The sequence below is a fragment of the Taudactylus pleione genome, unplaced genomic scaffold (genome assembly GCF_031769625.1).
Source record: "Taudactylus pleione unplaced genomic scaffold, aTauple2 ptg000155l, whole genome shotgun sequence".
NCBI classification, from domain to species: domain Eukaryota; kingdom Metazoa; phylum Chordata; class Amphibia; order Anura; family Myobatrachidae; genus Taudactylus; species Taudactylus pleione.
The window spans coordinates 8,563,769-8,578,329 of NW_028284557.1; the positions used below are offsets into that span (position 1 = coordinate 8,563,769).

Sequence of the window (14,561 nt, forward strand, 5' to 3'; positions counted from 1 at the left end):
AAGAACACTTTACATAATATCAACGGTCTGCAGTATTCTATTTACCTACCTTCACTTTATATTCATTAAATCAGGCGCATACCTTAATCCATTACAGGTATACTGTACAAGGTGCTAATACTGGGCCTATTATATTACTTTGTCAGGGCCATCTTAACAGTCATGTAGGCCCTGGGGCCTGGGCAAAACAATGCACTGGGGCCCCTACTCACCCATTTATGGGAATACAGATGTAAACAGTCAATAAAATTAAACCTTCAGGTTTATTGGTACTTCCAACAAACGTTGGACTGCACAGCCTGTTTCTAAATATAATAAACTCTTCAATTTAACATGTGAACCTATTGAACAGTTTATTAGAAGTGTTCTGATTATCAGTATTCTTAGTGTTTAGAGTGTGCAACTGTATTTTCCTTTTTTTCTGTGGGAGGCAGGTAGAGAATGCTGCCTGGCCAATCTGATAGTGTGAAAATCGCAAAACGTGCAGCCAGGGTGCATCTTTCTCTGCCTGCCTTTCAGCTGGCTGCCCTACGTATGGAGCAAACGGCCCCACACTCCATGTAGATGCCCTCCAGCCTTAACTGCCCCTATTCAAAGTCCCTAGAATCGTGGGGCCCTGGGCACCTGCCTAGTGTGCCTATATTTAAGATGGCCCTGACCTGTATACCATACTTGCCTACTCTCCCTATTCAGCCAGGAGCCTCCCAAAAATCAGGTGCCGCTCGCAGCCCCCCTTAAAGGCAGGCAACATCCCTTGTTATTAGAGCAACCCCCGCAGGGGGGGAGGCCGATGACACGATTCACGCTGAATAGTGTCATTTTGGCCCTGCCCCCTGCTTCACAATGCCAGTATTCTTGGCATTGTGAAGCAGGAGTGGGGCCAAAATGATGCGATCGGGTGGCCACACCGCTCCGCCCACAAACCTGTCTGGCCACGCCCCCTATGCCGGCCACGCCCCCTGCTATGCCGCTCTGGCTGCTCCTTCCCGGAAGAGGCAGCCAGATTATTATCGGCAACCCTGGTGTATACATGTTGTGTATTGGGTGTCTGGTTTCTAGTACTGCTACTCACTCTATGGGCCTGTTTCAGCAAGGAACACAGGGCCTGATTCAGACCCCCTCGCGAGCGCTCGCAAGCGGGTCGATGTTGGCCAAGTGCGCATGCGCGAGACCCGAATAACGACGGCCAAGCCGTCGCTATGGGTCTCGCACTAAAGGGGGCGTGCCGTCGATGGTGATTGACAGCACGCCCCCTTTGGTGGGTGTGCCGGGGGCGTGGCTGCCAAGACGGAGGCGTTCCCATGGGAACGCCTACCATCTGGGGCCGGCCCCACTGACATCACTAGTGATGTCAGTGGGAGTGCTTTTGGCTCTGATAGAGCCAAAAGCACTCCAGGGCTTGCGGCAACGAGACCCTACCACAAGCGACCATCATTTTGGCCGCTCGCTATAGCTGTGGGTGGTCACCCACAGCTATGCAAGCGGCCAGGAGGCCGCTCTTAAATTCAGAGGGATGGCCCTGATTCAGAGCGAGCGCTCTGTCAGAGCGTCCGGCTCTGAATCAGGGCCACAGTTACTTATACGCATGCAATTGGTCAATTCTTGCGTTTCAACGCCGTTGCATGGGCGTGCATAACTTAGCCACTGCGCTACTAGATGCTGCTTGAGGCCTCATAGCGTGCGCTGAAGTAAGCAATTCCTGAGTGAGGTCTGACCTGCATTACCTGTGTGTATGGATCCGATGTTAATGATTGTTTCGCTATGTTATCCAAATATGCAGATGTGAGTAAGGGGATGCGGGCGTCCTTATGTCAGGCTGCGATCGCAATGCGAATGCAAACATTTACATATCACTGCTGATATTAGCATCTGCGTTTCAGAATAGCGCACCTTGCTGAATCAGGCCCTATGTGTGTATTCATTAATTCTGTTTGGTTTAAGGTGTTGAATGCACATATTTGATTACTTTATTATCTTTGATTGGATCTTAGGCCCTCATTCAGAGCCGTACGCTCTGAGCAGAGCGCACGCTCTGAATGAGGGCCGTTCTCCATAACTATGGAGCGTCCTCCTGGACGCTCGTATAGCTGTGGGTCACCACCCACAGCCTATAGGAGCATGCAGTTTGATGGCCGCGATGGTCTTGACCATCGCGACCATCGAAACTGCGAGCCGGAGCCTGCGGTTGAGGTTTTCAACCGCAAGGCCCGGAGTGATTTTGGCTCTATCAGAGCCAAAATCACTCCCACTGACATCACTAGTGATGTCAGTGGGCCGGCTTCTGACGGTAGGCGTTCCCTTAGGAACGCCCCCGTCAGGGAGGCACGCCCACCAAAGGGGGCGTGCTGTCAATCAACATCGACAGCACGCCCCCTTTGATCAGACACAACGAGCGAAGGAAAGTCCTTCGCTCGTCGCGTCTGGCGCATGCGCACGACGGAGCTCCCTCCGTCGTGCGCATGCCCAGTGCAGAACATCGACCCACTTGCGAGCGGACAGCCGCTCGCGAGTGGGTCTGTATCAGGCCCTTAGTTTTCCTATTCTATCATACTTCCCAGCATTGTATATACAGTATATAAATTGAGACAATGTGTATTAACAAAATGAAGACTATGTGGGCACATCAGGTCTAGGTATGCCACATTTCCCTGGGAAATGTGCCCCTTCCAACCCACCACCTCTGAGAGTCACCCTGGCATTGCCTCTGGTACTAGTGGCCGGTGCACACCACCCATTGGTGGCAGAGAGCAAGACACACCTCCCAGCAGTCCCAGGAGACAGTTTGCAGGTATAAAATCAGGAAAGTTTGGTGATATATACAGTGCACACTGAATAAACACCATTGTTATATTTTCCGGTTAGAAGATCTTAAGATCTCCTATCGCAAGTTACTTATATACAACACAGAAATGTTTCATGTGAAAATCTCAGCCTCAAATTCCCGATATCGAGCAGTGTTTGTATTTTCAATAATCTGTCTATATTTCCTATGTTCTCTTGTCACTATGTCATCCTTTTGGGTGGACATGTGCAAAATCGGTGTGGTGTGGTGAAAATTTGCTAGCTTCTATGGAAAAATTGCATAATGTGTAGCACAGATATTGGGGCTGGCAATTTTCCGAAAAATCGTCCTGTTCCTCGTCCCGCTCAAAATCTGACAGTGTGTAGCTAGCTTTAGAAATGTTGCAGCACTAATGTGAAAGTCGGCCTAGTCTATCAAATGTTATACTGTACATGCTCAGGTATAAAGCCACTAACAATGCCCTCATATACTAAAATGCCAAAACAGAATTAGCAAATGATGTCCACGTCTTTTCCTGGTGCTGTTAAGTCTTTAGCCGCAAGTGTTTTCTTATCCATTTTTCTGTCTTGACAAGTGCAAAACCATTTAGTGCAGTGGGTGAGAGGTCACACAGCAATGTCACAGTCCGTCTGGACTACTGTAATAGTGTGTCTGCCACATTTCAGTCTGTTAGGTGTGCAATTCTCACAATGTTCATATTTTCCTCATCCTCTAGAGAATATTATATGTATTTTCTTCTCTCTAGGTTCATTGTTTGCTCTAGTTGTCATAACAGTGTGTTTGATAAGGAGGCCGGTGTTGGTCCTGAGCCTCGCCTCTCCTCTCCTCTCCTCTTTGTAACCACACTCCATTCTCCGCTCTAACATAACAATACTCACTTTGTCTTTTTACCCCTCCCTCCATCTGCTTTCCATTCCAATCCCAATGGAGTTGGGGATTTGCCCAACTTCTGACCTCATTTGCCCTTCTGATCTGAGAGGGGGATACTTTAATTATTTGTGGTCTGTAAGCAATTTTTTATTAATACTTTACTTTAAAAGCACCTGAATGCTTCAGCCTTTCTTCCCTTGTTTCTGAATATTTTTTTTTGTTGGATTATTTTTATCGGTTTAGCTTTGCTTTTATGTTGTGTACACAGAGTTACATGTATATTTAAATAGACTTATATTAGGGTTACAATGTTGCAGAAAATGTAATGTGCTGAGAGGTAAGTTAAGAGAAAACGATGGTTTGATTATATTTGTGGCTAAATCTTAGAAATTACAGCAAACTAATAATATAAATAAATTTGTTTCATTTCATGGTGAATCTGACCTGCATGACAATCAGTCAGAGATTATCTTTCATCATTAAACTTAATTTTACCGATTACACTGTTGAATAAACTAATTTTTAATTGGTTGTGCCTGATTGCTGATGAAAGCAATTTTTTAATTGGTTGCTCCTTATTGTTCTTTGCATGAATGTTATTAAATACCTGTGACTGAAATGCGGCAAACACAGGACACTCTGGGCTTGATTCACAGTTGGGGCTCCCTGGGGGGACTTAGGGTTAGACACCCCCCCAGGAGGTTAGGGTCAGGCTAGGGGACGGGGGGGTTAGGATTAGGCACCCCCATGGGGGACTTAGGTTTAGGCGACAGGGAAGGGGGGGTTAAGTTTAGGCACTTAGAGGGGGGATTAGAGTTAGACACTTGGGGGGCAGGTTATGGTTAGGCACCCCCAAGGGAGGGTTAGGGGGTAGAATAGGTTAGTTTATACTTGCCTTCCGATGTTCGGGATTTCCACCTGTGTCGGGCTGCCGGGATTTGAAATCATACCGAATCCGAGGGAAGAGCACCCCCTACGGCAGCAGCCTTACGTGTTGTGCCATCCGAGTGCCCTCCCTCATTATGTAATGGCAGAATGTAAACAGTGTCTGCACATGGCTAGGACGCCGGGTCCATGTGAGAGCACAGACCACCAGTAGTGCGTGAGAACAGCAGCCGGCGGTGGTCACCCCTATCCCACTTCCCCCAGGTCACTGTGCCGGCTCTGTGTTCTGGTAGTTTTCTTGACATTTTAAGGTTAGCTATACCAAAGCATTTATTATGGTTTTTGTCTTTTTTTTTTTTTTTTTTTCATCAAATTTTATAGTTTTATTCCAAATTCTGTAATTTATTGCTTATTGAAAACCATCGTAAAAGAATCACATGAATATCGTAATTAGTCTTTGAGATATTCAAATGTAAAGCGTGTTTCGGACAAAGGGACTAAGTGAGAGCGCTCTGGAGCAAGTTTTCATCCAGGATGCCTCTGTACATTGCTGCATTCATCTTTCCCTCTATCCTGACTAGTCTCCCAGTTCCTGCCGCTGAAAAACATCCCCACAGCATGATGCTGCCACCACCATGCTTCACTGTAGAGATGATATTGGCCTGGTGATGAGCGGTGCCTGGTTTCCTCCAAACATAACGTCTGGCATTGATGCCAAAGAGTTCAATCTTTGTCTTATCAGACCAGAGAATTTTGTTTCTCATGGTCTGAGAGTTCCTCTGGTGCATTTTGGCAGACTCCAGGCAGGCCATGTGCTGTTTACTAAGGAGTGGCTCCAATCTGGCCACTCTACCATACAGGCCTGATTAGTGGATTGCTGGAGAGATGGTTATCCTTCTGGAAGGTTCTCCTCTCTCCACAGAGGAATGCTGTAGCTCTGACAGAGTGACCATCAGGTTCTTGGTCACCTCCCTGACTAGGGCACTTCTTCCACGATCGCTCAGTTTAGACGTCCGGCCAACTCTAGGAAGAGTCCTGGTGGTTCCGCACTTCTTCCATGTACGGATGATGGAGGCCACTGTGCTCATTGGGTCCTTCAAAGCAGCAGATATTTTTCTGTACCCTTCCCCAGATTTGTGCCTCGAGACAATCCTGTCTCGGAGGGCTACAGACAATTCCTTGGACTTCATGCTTGGTTTGTGCTCTGACATGCATTGTCAAGTGTGGGACCTTATATAGACAGGTGTATGCCTTTCAAAATCATGTTCAAACAACTGAATTTACCACAGGTAGACTCCAATTAATTGTGAATACTTTCTGGATGCACTGTAATTGTGTCCAGCAATGCACGCTGATACGCAGTGCATGTCTGCGCTCTCCATCTACCCTCTCTGCAATGTTCCCACCGTCTAAACTGCACCCTGCCTCTTAAAGATGGGGGAGGGATCTCTATTACTGTGCCTGTCACAGTAGCATAAGCACAGTGACCATCAGACCCCTGGATAGACAATTGTGTCTGAAACATCAGAGCTACAGTATGGAAAGATGTGTTTAAAGTAGGGATGTGCAGGCTCGGATAGGTTCGAGTTTGCACGTTGAGTTCGGATTTTTCCCTCCAAAAAAACGGAACTCAGAAAGAGGCAAAACGTCATCTTACATGGACGAACATCATCATTCCTCAGAAAGAGGCAAAACGTCATCTTACATGGACGAACATCATCATTCCTGGTTGTCCAGGAATGATGATGTTCGTCCATGTAAGATGACGTTTTGCCTCTTTCTGAGTTCCGTTTTTTTTTAGGGAAAAATCCGAACTCAACGTGCAAACTCGAACCTATCCGAGCCTGCACATCCCTAGTTTAAAGTAATACATATAACAACACTTAAGTTACTCAGTGGAAAAATAGAACGCTGCATATATTATGTGATAGGATCGCATCTACTTAGCAAAATTTAGTACATCCCGCCCTATATATTTATGACTGCTGTGGATGAACAGATATGTAATAGGTGCACTGAATTTATCTAATGATATATTGCAAATGAGTACCTGAAAACACAGATACAATGAGCAGAGACTTCATATTCATACTGCCCTTATATAACCTTGAATTTTTTTTTTTCCCCAGCAATTGAAACCCAGAGTACCAGTTCAGAGGAGATTGTCCCCAGCCCGCCCTCACCACCTCCTCTCCCGAGGATCTACAAACCCTGTTTCGTGTGTCAAGACAAGAGTTCTGGTTATCACTATGGAGTCAGTGCCTGCGAGGGCTGCAAGGTATTTATCTAATCATATCTCTTGTTTCTGGAGGATGCCATGCGATAGGCAAAAAAGAAACAAAATAAAACTAACTGTACATTACCGCCATCTGTTCCGAGTTCATTCCGAGGTCTATTGGTTTTACTACAGGTATAGAGGCCAGTCTCACTTCTTCAGTGTCCCAACACCACAAGTGAGCCAGTGTTCATCTACATATTAATAATCACTCATCCAAGAAAAGTTTCCTAACTTTGCAGCTGCAAAGGATAACAAAAGCACATAGATCCAACCGAGTACTTTCTCAGTAATGATGTGGGTATAGCTTTGCTGTGTTGTTTTGTGATGGAGCAGATCCTGGTTGGTAACATTTATATATGCAGAGAAATGGCTCATATAAAGTATGCAGTGAACGTAAATTGTATATGCATCATTATAAAGACGCCTAACTCCACAGTATATAAGTATCTCCTGGGCAGCTGAACGATGCTATTCTGGCCCTTTTGCTCCACAGAAGGCATCTGTCCTCCCTGAGCTTGTGCTTACTGCAACAAATTTTGATCCTGGGTTTGAAAAATGATTTATCACAAAGTCTAATTCATAGAATTAGTTTACAACGATAATTGTATGTTTTGGGTTGGAGAATGCAAACAAAGCATCAAAACATAACATTGTAAATTGTAGTGATTTTCCAACAGGTGGGTAATAAGCTTTGAATTAAGTATTCCCAAGTACCCGCGGCAGGTCAGAAGAAAAAAAAATAATATAGGAACTATAGGCCTGATTCAGGAAGGATTGCAGTTGCTAATACGCACGCAATCGGCCGATTGTTATGTACTGCGCATACGTTTCAGCGTCGGTGTAGGGGCATGCATAAATTATCCACTGATGCCTAACGCAGCCTGAGGTCTCATGGCATGCGTGGCTGTTAGCAATTTCTGAGTAAGGTCAGAGCTTGTGCAAGTGTGCGTGAGGCTGCGATGGTACTCGATTGTACCGATGGTTTTGCAGACTTGCTAAACATTACGGATGTGTTTAAGGTAAAGTGGGCGTCCTTATGTTGTGCAGCGCCGGCATTCCGATCGCAGTGAATTAGCATACTATCGCAATTGAACTGTGCAAAATCGCGATTGCTTTCGCAGTTGCGTTCTGTAGTGAATCAGTCCCTATGTGAAGTAGCCGAACTGTGCATCGGTGATGTGGCAGTGCAGTGATTCTTTTACTTGACCTCGCTGCACATTTTGCCCCTAATGACCAGCACAATGACAGCACAATCATTATGCAGGGAACTTCAGGACGAGTGTGATTAAATGCTGGCAGTGTGTTTAAATTCTTACAGGCCCCACAAGATTATAGTTACAGTAATGGACATGGAGCCTGTCATTGTCCCCCAATATGTCCCCCCTGTTTTTCTTTTAGTGTAGTCCTGGCAGTGGAACTGATGTGCCCGACTTGGACTTTCAGTTACATATGGCAAGAAAAGATAAATAATAAATAATAATAAACAAATGTTCTCACCTCTATGAAACGCCCCCCCCCCCAAAAAAAAAATATATATATATCTATATATTTTTTTTTTTAAATTGGTAAAACTTATTCATTACTAAAAAAATGCTTATTATTATTATGAAGAAGAAGAATTTCATTTTCCTCTGTTATCGAGAGATGATGTATAGGGTGAAGCCCTAATGCTAGCCAAATCGCCTGTTTTCAGAAACCATAGAGCTTTTTAACCTAAGGTGAATATACCCTTTATTTTCCGTACAGTGGGCCTGATTCAGAGCCGCTCGCTCTGACAGAGCGCTTGCTCTGAATCAGGGCCGGGCTTTTTTTTTTTTTTTTTAACGGCCTCCCGGCCGCTCGCATTGCTATGGGTTGCCACCCACAGCTATAGCGAGTGGCCATGATGATGGTCGCGATGGTCAAGACCATTGCAACCATCGGGCTTGCGACGAGACCCTTGTGGTAGTGTTTCGTGGTCGCAAGCCCCAGAAAGCTTCTGGCTCAAATCGAGCCGGAAGCTCTCCCACTGACATCACTGGTGATGTCAGTGGGGCCGCCCCCAAACGGCGGGTGTTCTCATGGGAACGCCTCCGTTTGGGCAGCCAACCCCCCCCCCGGCCCGCCCACCAAACGGGGCGAGCTGTCACTCAACATCGACAGCTCGCCCCCTTTGGTGCGAGACCCGGAGCGATGGAGTGCCTGTCGCTATCTGGGTCTCGCTCATGTGCACGACGGAGCCGGCTCCATCATGTGCATGCACTGTGGGCCACCATCGACTCGTTTGCGAGCGCTCAGCGCTTGCGACCGGGTCTGAATCAGGCCCAGTGCACCTCTTTCCAAATTGATCTACAGCTTGGGGTTCACGCACTTGGAATTGAATTGTGCTTTACAATAATACTCCAAATACATATGGTTTTAAGCCAATAAAGAAAAGTATATTTCTTGCTCTTGTCCTGCATTGGGGTGCCATTTGGTGTATGGCAGAAAGATGGGTGTTTCTTATCCTCTGAAGAATAAGCTATCTCACTCTGCTGTGATATTAAGTCTTTGCACATTTTTTACTTATGGGCTTCGAGAGTAATTAAGGCGCACATCCACTACCCGATTAAACAGAGCGACTGAACGATAACGTTATCGTTCAATCGCTTATTAATCGTGCACAAATCGGGCAGCATAATGTAAAAAGCGACCAGCAATGCGCGCTTCTGCTGGTCGTTTTTGACATCTATCATCGCCCGAACATGCTGGTCAATCTGCCGATAACGACAGATTGCCCATGTTTGGGGATGAGGGAGGGTGCCTACACTTGAACGACTGATCGTTCAAGTGTAGGCACAGCACAGACTGTAAAACGACTGCATGATTACAATGTCATAATCGTGCAGTCGTTTCACAGTCTGCTAGTGGATGTGCACCTTTAGTCCAGAATCTAAAGTTAATTAAAGATCATCTAATTATATAGCCCAATATATGTACATTATTTGTGACTTGTAATATCCTTATTACATATGGCCTTTACCTGAAAGATGTATCTAGAGTACAACCCAACTCCCCTGCCTTAATATTGCTAAAGTTCCCACTGCATTTTGTCAGATGATTACATGCAAAAGGATTAGAGCTGCTGGGAAAGATACAAACCTGCATTGCAAGAGATGTGTAGTGCATGCAGTACCTGATAGGATGGCCAATGATCCCATCTGGCCAGATGTCGCATTCACTGTATACCTTCTCTCATAAAGATGAACTCTTTCACTTCAGCTAAAGCATTTGGGTTTTAGTGCTCCCAACAATAGCCAATAAGGCTTCAGGCATAAAGTATATGAAGCACCAAAAAGTTGCTATAATAATGTCAGCTTCCCTGACTGGGATTGGAGTGGGGGATGGAAGAAAGTGGAGACACCCTTTAAAATAGTTGTGAAATCTGATGCACAGATAAAGGTGATGGCTGAACCGGGACTCTTTTGGCCGTTTGTTCGTAGCATGCTCTTGATGCAGGAAACATTTTTGAGACGACATTTGTTTTTTGAGGAAAACTTACAGGCAAAACTCTGAAATATAGGCTTGTCCCTCAAAATAGAAAAAAAAACACATTTACAACAATTTCTTTTACTAAACAGAGACCATTATGTTTTCATATGTGCATAATTTGCTGTGTGTGGGAGCTGCCAGATTATTTCCACTGCTCAGTGCTAAAGGTGTGAAATAATGTATTGTCCCTGCTCTTCATACACATGTATAGTTACTCTTTTATGAAAGGTTTTCTCATAAATAGTTTTTTGCATGTGTCCTTTCTTTCCCACAGGGTTTTTTCCGACGCAGCATCCAGAAAAACATGGTGTACACATGTCACCGGGATAAGAACTGCATAATAAACAAAGTGACGCGGAACCGCTGTCAGTACTGCCGGCTACAGAAGTGCTTCGAGGTTGGCATGTCCAAAGAATGTGAGTGACCTGGTGCATAAGTAATTATCTGATCCTCTTTGGGATATTCGGACAATTAAAAGCGAAATGTAACCTGCTTATACAGATGTGTCCAAATACATCTTACCTCTGTGCGCTACTTGTTGCGTTACTCATAATGCGTGAGTGCCGTGCGACTCTGTATTGCAGAGCGCCTTTTTGTGCGACTTTTCTCCTTAACATGCGTCCTAATAGGAAGCACAGGCAGCTTCTGATGATTAGAATATGCGGCATGCCTATATTCTATGTGCGACTGCGGGTGTATCTGCATGCAGAATGCTACGCTACTGTGTCAGCTGCTATGTGCAGCCTATTTGCACCGTTTTGCGAATAGGATGCATTTTAAGGGAAAAAGTCATACGAAAAGATGCTTCGGGCTACCGAGTCGCGTCACGGTATGGCGCGACTAGAAAGGCTGTTTAACATGCAAGGAGGGTAGATATACGTGGACACATCTGTAATTAGGTTTATTTTGTTAGAGAGAATCCTGTTTATATTTTCACTGTGCTCCTTTGCTATGGTAGAGTGTAATGAACTTTTTCTATGGTAGAGTGTAATGAAGTCGGGGGCATATTTATAATGAGTGCAAGGTGTGCGGTGCACACGGATCCATGGGTCCAGGGGGGCTTACACATCGCACACCCTGCACCCATCGCACACCCTGCACCCAATTAACTATACTTGCCTCTACCCTGCGCTGGCTGCAGTGCTACAGAAATCACCAGAAAAATGGCCACCATGTCCATTTGCCTGGTGATTCTCCCATGCGCAGTAGAGATGTCCCAGGAACGCGGCACAGGCGCCATGTTCCCGGAGACCTGCGCATGCGTAGTAAACTCTCAGATTTAAATAACATTTAAAATATGCCAAGATTTGTGGAAGTATGGGAGCATTAATTTGCTGTGTGTAAGGAATTTGGGGGGAGATGTATCACACCTTGGAGAGAGATAACGTGGGAAGAGATAAAGTATCAACCAATGCAGCCTGTAAAATGTCAGTTAGAATCTGATTAGTTAGTACTTTATCTCTCTCTCCAAGATTTGCTAAATCTCCCCCTTGGTTAGATACTTTATCATGCTAACATTAGCCAAGCCTCCATTTTTCTTCACTCCACTTGAGAAAATAGGCCCAAAGATTTAATCCTAGTCAGGCTTGCTGCTTAAATTCAGCCAAATGATTCTACAATTCACACTCTTCTACTACAGATGAAATAAAGTTTTTTGTTTGCACCTAGACGTGCAGTTAAAACTAGAGATTAAGTTGTGTTAACTTGAGACAGATCTCTGATACTTTAGCTGTGTAAAGCTCAGGATCTGTGAATTATTCTGTGGCATTATATGTGAGTGTCTGCAATAAACTACTCCATTTGTAAGCATTTGCAGAAATAGTGCATTTGGGCCCTAATTTTTTGTCAAGTAAGTTAGTTAAACCACAGACCTCAACTTTAGTAGATAAATGCTCCAAGATTAGATTACAGTTCCCCAGAACTTCCTATCTACAATTTGTCCGTTTATCTCATTCGCCACATACATTTCACTATTATACAGATCAGCCACTTTAGTGAGCGCGAGCAAATATGAGTCACATTGACACACATCCCTGTTGTGCAGCCTGATCATGCAAAACAATGTACAGTACCACAGCATATGCATATAGATGTACATTCAGGACACAAAGTGCTCAATAGTTCCTGATTAGACATTAACCATATTCTTCACTCTATCCGATTGGTAGTGATTGTACATATTGTGGCACACAAGTTTATTGTCCGGTCATTCTAATAGAAACTGACCAGTTTGTGGTACCTGATCTGACTGCGCTGTAGCAATGATATATTTACCTTCTAGTTCTGCCATGCTGCATGTCTTCGCTAACTCCATTATATTCAAATTCATGCTGTCTGCATGCGTTTATTTATCCACGTCACATGCTCACGATACCTTCTAAATGCACATTTCTTTTAATGTACACCAATCACTTACAACCACTAGAATTGTACCAATGTCCATATTAATACAACCTGTCCTTTAACAAGAAGCCAGTGATTGGCTTTCTCATCAGTGATGTCACTGGCCCTAAGTAAGGTGCTTACTGTATATTCATTAATATTGGTTCAGAACATAAAATAGTATCATCCACTAATTCCTGTGCTGGCTCTTTAGTAGGTTACAATTATGCAGAGCGCAAAAGACATTGAACACACATACATGTCACCATTTCATTTGACTGTGATCCTTAATTAGCTGCTTGTTTTAATAATTGGAAAAGCTTCTCATCCATATTCAGCTGTTCGAAACGATCGGAACAAGAAAAAGAAGGAACCCCCAAAACCTGAAGTAACGGAGAGCTACGTGCTCAGCCCAGAAACGGAAAATCTTGTAGAGAAAGTGCGGAAAGCTCACCAGGAAACCTTCCCTTCACTGTGCCAGCTAGGCAAATACACTACAGTGAGTGTCGCCACCAATGCCCTTGTAAGGGGTTCCCTGTAACACTAGCTACAATGGCGTAAATGTTGTAGAAGGAGAGAATAAAGCTTCTGATGTATGGTGGCTTATCCTTGGATGGAGATAAAGTGGATGGAGCTAAAGCACCAACCAACCAGCTCCTGTCATTTTTCAAACACAGCCTGTTTCATGGCAGTTATGAGCTGATTGGCTGGTACTTTATCTTCGTTCACTTTATCTCCATCCAAGGCTTTGTAAATAGACCCCTTATTCCTTTGCCTCCCCATTTCTTTATGGACTAGTTCTTTATTGCATTGTTAAGAAAACCTTCTACTCATTAAAGTCACCTCTGTTACATTTCTGGCTTGATAATAAAATGTATTAAATAAGGTGATAACATTGAGAAACCCATGCACCATTGTGACTATAATGTGTAAAAGGCGAGCGCTTTTTTTTTTGTCTAATAAAGTTGCTATGATTCATAGAAATACACATTTACACCCATCTTTCCTTAAATATGACACTAAGGGGTCCATTTATCAATGAGTTTTATTATATGCAACGAGTGTATGATAAATGGTGCTCCAGCCAATCGGCTCCCAACTGTCATTTTTCTAACAGATGAGAGTTGGGAGCTGGTTGGCTGGAGAACCATTGTCATATGCAAAGAGTTTTATCACTCGTTGTCAGTAATAAAGCTCGTTGATAAATGGGCCCCCTAATAATGTAAGTAGTTAGAGGCTTGCGCAGTTACATGTGAAAGACATGGGTGCACCAGAGGACAGGAGTTGATCGTAAAATGTAAGGATCATTCTGGCAGAATTGATGTATTAGTGTGGCAATAACCAATGATTTAAGTGGACTCTTCCAGAGAAAAGTTTAAAAGGGAAATGGTTTCTCAATATGATAACAAGTATAGGGCACAGTATAGAAATGCTCGTATACGGCACCACAGGCATGTATAGAGCTATAGCCTAATACAGTGGTTCCAAATCTGTGCTCGGTCGCTGGGATGCGGCAACCGGAGGCTGCCCAAAAGCTGCCTTTTTTTTTGCATGGCCAGAGAGGGCCAGGGTTGGGGAGTGGAGCGAAGCAAAGGCGGGTGAAAGCGTGCGGGAGCTGTCAGTGCTTGGTATGCAGCAGGCAGTGGGCTGGGCTGCCTGTTGCTCTATGGGGTCTGAAGGAACAGAACTAGATCTTCTTAAGAGCTGAGGGAACGGTTGCTGTGCTGGCGATCACTACTAAAGGAAAGTAAGGGGGCTGCATTAGAAACTATAAGGGGGGATAGCTATGAGCAGTGAGAGATAGCTATACTATAGGGAGGAGGCAGCATAGGA

General features: G+C 44.6%; 1 protein-coding gene across 5 annotated transcripts in view; it reads left to right on the forward strand.

Moving 5' to 3' along the window:
• Positions 1 to 14,561, forward strand: part of RARA (retinoic acid receptor alpha) — a 133,544-nt gene that overhangs the window by 104,227 nt on the left and 14,756 nt on the right. For 3 of the 5 annotated variants that reach the window (XM_088474645.1, XM_088474646.1, XM_088474647.1), the window contains 3 exons: positions 6,688 to 6,836; positions 10,621 to 10,762; positions 13,049 to 13,227. In XM_088474645.1, the coding sequence (XP_088330771.1) occupies positions 6,688 to 6,836; positions 10,621 to 10,762; positions 13,049 to 13,227 (470 nt within the window). The remainder of the gene's footprint in view (positions 1 to 6,687; positions 6,837 to 10,620; positions 10,763 to 13,048; positions 13,228 to 14,561) is intronic. The other 2 variants (XM_088474648.1, XM_088474649.1) reach the window with 1 other exon arrangement.